This window comes from Sinocyclocheilus grahami, unplaced genomic scaffold, assembly GCF_001515645.1.
Source record: "Sinocyclocheilus grahami isolate Dianchi unplaced genomic scaffold, SAMN03320097.WGS_v1.1 scaffold102.1, whole genome shotgun sequence".
In the NCBI taxonomy this organism is placed as follows: Eukaryota; Metazoa; Chordata; class Actinopteri; order Cypriniformes; family Cyprinidae; genus Sinocyclocheilus; species Sinocyclocheilus grahami.
In genome coordinates, this window is record NW_015505281.1 from 1,550,868 (window position 1) to 1,558,397 (window position 7,530).

General features: G+C 37.3%; 1 protein-coding gene across 2 annotated transcripts in view; it reads left to right on the forward strand.

Annotated features, from left to right (window-relative positions):
- The window catches only part of LOC107588336 (spondin-2-like), a 32,380-nt gene that overhangs the window by 22,977 nt on the left and 1,873 nt on the right, over window positions 1-7,530 (forward strand). For both annotated transcript variants that reach the window (XM_016276402.1, XM_016276403.1), the window contains exons 4-5: window positions 3,123-3,314; window positions 5,453-5,627. In XM_016276402.1, the coding sequence (XP_016131888.1) occupies window positions 3,123-3,314; window positions 5,453-5,627 (367 nt within the window). The remainder of the gene's footprint in view (window positions 1-3,122; window positions 3,315-5,452; window positions 5,628-7,530) is intronic.

Sequence of the window (7,530 nt, forward strand, 5' to 3'; positions counted from 1 at the left end):
TCGCATCCATGCTTTTGCTGAGCAAGGACAACACGGAAACATGTCGAAAAGGTTAACTAACCACGAAACCAGATCGGCCGACCTGTAAGCTTACACTCTCACTCAAAGGATGGACGAAAGGATTGTTACTATGAGTTGGATCACATCTAACATGTATAGTAAAGACAAACTCACCGTGTCTATCTAGTCATGATGAAGATGTATATACATTTCAATTTCAGCAGGCAACTATTTTTACAGCTACATTATTGTTCCAGCCACAAGTAAGGAATCTCTGAAAGTCTGTTCTTTGTCGTGAGGTGGGGGATGTCAATTCTGAAGCGCTCGTGACTGTAGTTACTATCATGTGATGGCCATGCGGTCATCTCTTTGACCATTTAATCTTGATTACTTGCCCTAAAATTGACAATCTCCTTGGAATCGTCAATAAGTGTTCTTTTGTTTGAATGCTGTGAGCTACTCAAAGCTGCTAGTTGGTTCAGGCTTGGGGCCAGGATCTGATTTATGAACATCCTGTTGTCTTGGGCCTCCGTGGAATTCGACTCATGTTTCAACCATGTTTTGACCAAATCTTAGATTGTCTGATTCGGTCTGATACCCTACACGCGCCATAACAATAAAAGACAATACTTTATTGAATCTTTTCTGATAAGAAGTGTGCGCTGCAAACGCGAGCATTTTTGACGATCGTTTCTGTGCAGTCTGCTCGTTTTATCGTGTTTAACCACAGCTGTTGTCGGTTTTTTGTCTGGCAGTGGCAGCAGATATGCGATCAAATTTCTATTTTGAGGCTGTATCACGTCGATTCTGGCACCCAACATCACAACAAGATGATATTTTAGGCTCCTTATGTAGCCGAATCTACGCTGGTTTGAATGGGCCACCTCCAGTTTCCCCTTTGTTTTGCTGCCTCCAGCTAGCGCTGTGACGTCGGCAGAGGCGGACAGTAACTAAGTACATTTACTTGAGTATTGGCCTTAAGTACACTTTTTGAGTATCTGTACTTTACTTGAGTATTTTTTCTGGGAAATTATGACTTTAACTTCACTACATTTGAAAGACAAATGTTGTACTTTTCACTCCACTACATTTCTATGAAGGTCCTCGAAGTAGAAAGTCGTTAGCAGCTTTGAAAGTCAGTGGGTGATTTCTTTCTTCTCTTTTTTTCAGACAGTTTATCAGTAATCACTCTTGGGGCTACATTAAATGATTTCCCAGCATTTTTTGAACACTGACCCCCTGCCCCCCCATAGGTTTTTAACATTCTAGAAGCTCTTTATTCCAAAGATACTACAAGCTAGTCAGTGTATTCAGTAGGTGTAATGTATTGTAAGTTGCTTCAGAAGTATTTCAAGTATTACGTACAACAATAAAACAGTGCATTGACATAAAAAAGGAAATTTACTTTTGATACTTAAGTACTTTTAAAAGCAAGTACTTCTGTACTTTTACTTAAGTAAAAATCTGTCTTTACAACTTTTACTTGTAATGGAGTAATATTTGACAAGCAGTATCTGTACTTTCACTCAAGTAATGGAGTTGAGCACTTTGTCTGCCTCTGGGGCTGACCCTAGTTACCTGTGGTTGGCCTGGCCGTGCGTCACTCAGAACACAACAGGCCAATCAGAAGAGAGGCTCATGAATATTAATTAGACAGGCCAAAATCAACCTGTTCTCAGCAGAGCTCCTGAGAGAGGAGCAGTAAAAATATATTGAAATGGTTTTTGGTACCGCAAATATATATTCTTAAGGACATCAAGACTTCAAATAAAACTCCAGAAAGGTGTAAAATATGTGACATTTAAAGTACTTTACAGATTATAGAACAATAAAATTGTGTTTGTTCATTTTTTATAACAGATAATTGGATTGCAATTCTTCGCTTGAGACATTTTTAAGATTTCTTCGGAAACCCTGGAGAGAGACAAAACTAATTAGCAGGACATTTCATAAAATCTCATTTTCTCTACATTTAATCTGATTGCTGTCTGAGAAAAACAGTTTAGGTATTAAAGAGATTTTAAAGGGCTTTTGACACTATTTAACCCAGGGTTATCATCACTGTAAACCCTGCATTTAAACCCAGGTAATTTAGACGTTTCACACTTTTAATTTAGAAACGGGGTTAGCACTGCAGGGTTATGAAATACTCCTCCAGAGCAGGGTGTTAACCCCACATTGCGGTGCCAAATGTGTACAGTATAAAATGATGCAGTGTTAGAATGTTACTGTTAGATGCTTAATACCCGACAGCCAAACATGGGTCTCATATTCACATGCTCAGAAACAACGAACAGTTATATCAGCATTTGAGAGAAACATTTAAAATGATGAAAAAGTGTTTTATTCTTACCTTTATAGTCTGAAAAGTCCATTCAGGAAAAACTTGATAGTACAGTCTGAAAGATATATTATATGCAACACTGGAGTCTTTATGTAAAAAGGTCCAGCACTGTGTTAGTTTAACCCTTGGTAAATTATAACCAGTGTAAAACCATTTAGAATAACCCAGGGTTAACTAATTAAGCGAGGGAATAACCCCATAAATGATTTATTCATTCATTCAATCGGTCAATCAATCAAGTGTGAAAAGTCCTAATGTTCCCTTTTGACTTGGGCTAGTAAGCAAAACCCAGAACACACTAGAGTTTTGCACTTACATTTTGTTCTCCACATCTACTATGTGATTTTTTTTTTGTAAGGTTTGACTGATATACCTTATGTGAACTCAAGCAGACAGGATCTGTTAGGATTTATGTCTGATGAATCCTCTCTGGCTGAATATCAGGCTTGTGCTGGTCCTAAAAGACGCGATGTCGCTCCATGGCTCGTTCCTCTCTGCGACTGCGTGGTGTGGATATTCCCTCATCCCGCTCTGACCCAAGGGCTCTTCCTGAATGAGGTCATAGTCAAAAAGGAAACATTCATCACCATTTAGTGAAAAAACCCCAGATGGTCTACCTTAACATACACAGGAAGGAGTGGAAAAAACTGGAAATGGCAACAAAGCAAAGACTTATGAAGCCAATTATGTTAGCAGAGCATGCTGGAAAAAGCAAGTACAGTGCCATTGGCTAAATCAGCGTTGATGATGACTGATCCTGTTGTGTTTTCTCTCACAGCTGTCTCTGATAGTGAAAGTGATCCCCAGTCCAGACTGGTTTGTGGGGGTGGACAGTCTGAACCTGTGTGAGGGTGGGCAATGGAAACAGGAAGTGACCTTTGACTTGCACCCATTTGATGCTGGCACAGATAGTGGCTTCACTTTCTCCTCACCAAACTTTCCAACAACACCCCCAGAAAATATCACCATGGTAAGATACGCGTCCCATGATTCAGCTATGCACTACCGTTTAAAAGTTTGGGGTCTGACTCTGTAAGAAGAAATGAATTATTTTATTCAGCAAGGACACATTAAATTGATCGCAAGTGACAGTAAAGACATACAGGTGCATCTCAATAAATTAGAATGTCGTGGAAAAGTTCATTTATTTCAGTAATTCAACTCAAATTGTGAAACTTGTGTATTAAATAAATTCAGTGCACACAGACTGAAGTAGTTTAAGTCTTTGGTTCTTTTAATTGTGATGATTTTGGCTCCCATTTAACCCATTCGAATCGATTTTGCTTGACAATCCTCATAAGGCTGCGGTTCTCTCGGTTGGTTGTGCATCTTTTTCTTCCACACGATTTCCTTCCACTCAACTTTCTGTTAACATGCTTGGATACAGCACTCTGTGAACAGCCAGCTTCTTTGGCAATGAATGTTTGCGGCTTACCCTCCCTGTGAAGGGTGTCAATGATTGTCTTCTGGACAACTGTCAGATCAACAGTCTTCCCCATGATTGTGTAGCCTAGTGAACCAAACTGAGAGACCATTTTGAAGGCTCAGGAAACTTTTGCAGCTGTTTTGAGTTGATTAGCTGATTGGCATGTCACCACATTCTAATTTGTTGAGATAGTGAATTGGTGGGTTTTTGTTAAATGTGAGCCAAAATCATCACAATTAAAAGAACCAAAGACTTAAACTACTTCAGTCTGTGTGCATTGAATTTATTTAATACATGAGTTTCACAATTTGAGTTGAATTACTGAAATAAATGAACTTTTTTCTACGACATTCTAATTTATTGAGATGCGCCTGTATTTAGTGTTTAGTATATTAGAATGATTTCTGAAGGATCATGTGACACTGAAGACTGGAGTAATGATGCTGAAAATTCAGCTTTGATCACAGGGATAAATTGCATTTTAAAATATATTAAAATAGAAAGTGTTAGTTGAATCATTTAAAATATTTTACTGTATTTTTTACTGATTGCATGCCTTGATGAGACTAAGAAATGCCTTTCAAAAATATGAAAAAATCTTACAGACTCTAAACCTTTTAATTAGAGAGTACATTATTCACAGTGAGAGGACCATTCAAATGTTGCTTGTTCACTTAAAATGATATGATTTTAAGAATTGTAGAAGGTTCTGGCATTTTTGACCAATGCATTTTCATGGCTTTACCTTTTGTTCATGGTGACGGGATAAGCTTTTTAACAGAGATTGTAGGTAAGATTAACATTTTGTCAGGTACCAATGTCTGTAATAAGACAAAAATTATTTCTGAGATTTGAATCTAGTTCAATTCATCTTACATAAATGTATTGGTAACACTTTATTTTAAGGACCAGTTCTTGCTATTAACTAGTCGTTTATTAGCATGCATATTACTAGCATTTCGGCTGTTTATTAGTTATTTTAACACTCATATTAATGCTTTTTTCTGCATGGCCATATTTTAGATCCCTTAATTCAAACCCATACCTAAACTTAATTACCTTACCAACTATTAATAAGCAACAAATTAGGAGTTTATTGAGGCAAAACTCTTAATTAATAATGAATGAGTTCCCTAATCTAAAGTGTTACCAATGTATTCACTATAGAAATTTCCACGACTTTTAAAAGGATAGTTTACCTAAAAATGAATGTTTTTCTCACCCTCATGTTCTTTCAAGAACACAAAAGCATAAAAACATAAAAGTGGTCGATATGATGAGGAAGAAAAGTCATTATTCAGCCACAGTCCTTGTTTACTTTCATCGAATGGAGAAGTGCAGGTGCTATAAAGAACTAACTTTTAAGTAATACTATAGGTTTACAAAAGTAAAATAAATGATGAATTAAAAATTTTTTTCGGTGAACTACTGTGAATTTGATCAGCTTTTGCCTAGAAATCATAATTTTATATTTTCCCAGACATTTTCAGGTTTTCCTTTACGAAGGGAGTACTGATTCTAAGTTAATTCAGGAAATGGTTTACATATGAATTTCATATATTTTGTTTTATAGGTTTTATTTTGAAAACGTTTACATTTAGAAATCTGTCTTACATTTTGGCAGTATTTTGGCTGATGCAAATCCCCACTCTACTGCATTAATATGTTTTATTCTCATTCAGATCACCTCTCAGAAGCCAAACCACCCGGCAAATTCCTTCTATTACCCTCGGCTAACCGAACTTCCGCCTCTGGCCACCATTTGGGTAAAGCGACAGGGACGGACACCTGTCCGTCAACAGAACCGAGTGTCTAATCACATCCTGCCTGACACAAGCAAACCCTACAGATTCTCAGGTAGACCTGCATACACGTCTTACACATTCAGTCGCAGAGTATTCCGTCTCCTCATCGTAAGCCTCCATTTTCACTGTTGCACATTTCATTTGGCTGGTAAATCCAAAAATATAGATGTTTTGGTTTACTGCAGCATTGTGCACGATTTCACGTGTTGCAGTGTTTTTTTTTGGGGGGGGGGGGCGGGGGGTTCGTGCGCTTGCGCCTGCCTCAAAAGAGGGCTATGAACCCTAATGCACACCACATGTGGTAAACACTTTTTATTTGCTTCCACAAAAATTGAAGCATGTGTTGTTCCACTAACTTGCATTTCTTACTACAATTTCCATGACACGTTGCTAGTATCACACATAAATTGGGACTTTCAAACTGAATTCATAGGAGTCATTCTATTATTTAGAGTACATTAAATATAGATGCATTTTAAAAACTATAAAAACAATATGCTTTCTCTATAAAAACGCCTGTTGGTTTTAGTTTATGTATTTTATAAGTGTACCATATCTGCTAGTTGCCAAGCTTAATCATTAAACATAATTTTGATATTACAAAGAAAAAGATGTTTTGGGATTGTCAGCTATGTTACAGACAAATAGTACGGATTGACCAGTAACAGTTGACACTTTCACCATTTTGACTCAGAAGCAGGCTTTGTTTGGCCAACCAAATGTTGTTTTCTTGATTAGATTAACCTCAAATTTTAATATTTATTTAAATTACAATCATAAAAAATATTGCAAACCATAACTATGTACCCAATATACAGTATCTCACAGAAGTGAGTGCACCCCTCACATTTTTGTAAATATTTTATTATGTCTTTTCATGTGAAAACACTGAAGAAATGACACTTTGCTACAATGTAAAGTAGTGAGTGGAATTCATAGGAGTCATTCTATTATTTAGAGTACATTAAATATAGATGCATTTTAAAAACTATAAAAACAATATGCTTTCTCTATAAAACGCCTGTTGGTTTTAGTTTATGTATTTTATAAGTGTACCATATCTGCTAGTTGCCAAGCTTAATCATTAAACATAATTTTGATATTACAAAGAAAAAGATGTTTTGGGATTGTCAGCTGTTACAGACAAATAGTACGGATTGACCAGTAACAGTTTCACCATTTTGACTCAGAAGCAGGCTTTGTTTGGCCAACCAAATGTTGTTTTCTTGATTAGATTAACCTCAAATTTTAATATTTATTTAAATTACAATCATAAAAAATATTGCAAACCATAACTATGTACCCAATATACAGTATCTCACAGAAGTGAGTGCACCCCTCACATTTTTGTAAATATTTTATTATGTCTTTTCATGTGAAAACACTGAAGAAATGACACTTTGCTACAATGTAAAGTAGTGAGTGTACAGCTTGTATAACAGTGTAAATGTGCCGTCTCCTCAAAATAACGCAACACACAGGCATTAATGTCTAAACCGCTGGCCACAAAAGTGAGTTTGGACATTTTCCCTAAGTGAAAATGTCCAAATTGGGCCCAAAGTGTCAATATTTTGTGTGGCCATCATTATTTTCCAGCACTGCCTAAACCCTCTTGGGCATGGAGTTCACCAGAGCTTCACAGGTTGCCACTGGAGTCCTCTTCCAGTCCTCCATGATGACATCACGGAGCGTGTGGATGTTAGAGACCTTGAGATGCTCAATAGGGTTTAGGTCTGGAGACATGCTTGGCCAATCCATCACCTTTACCCTCAGCTTCTTTAGCAAGGCAGTGGCCGTCTTGGAGGTGTGTTTGGGGTTATGTTATGTTGGAATACTGCCCTGCGGCCCAGTCTCCGAAGGGAGGGGATCATGCTCTGCTTCAGTATGTCACAGTACATGTTGGCATTCATGGTTCCCTCAATGAACTGTAGCTCCCCAGTGCCGGCAGCACTCAT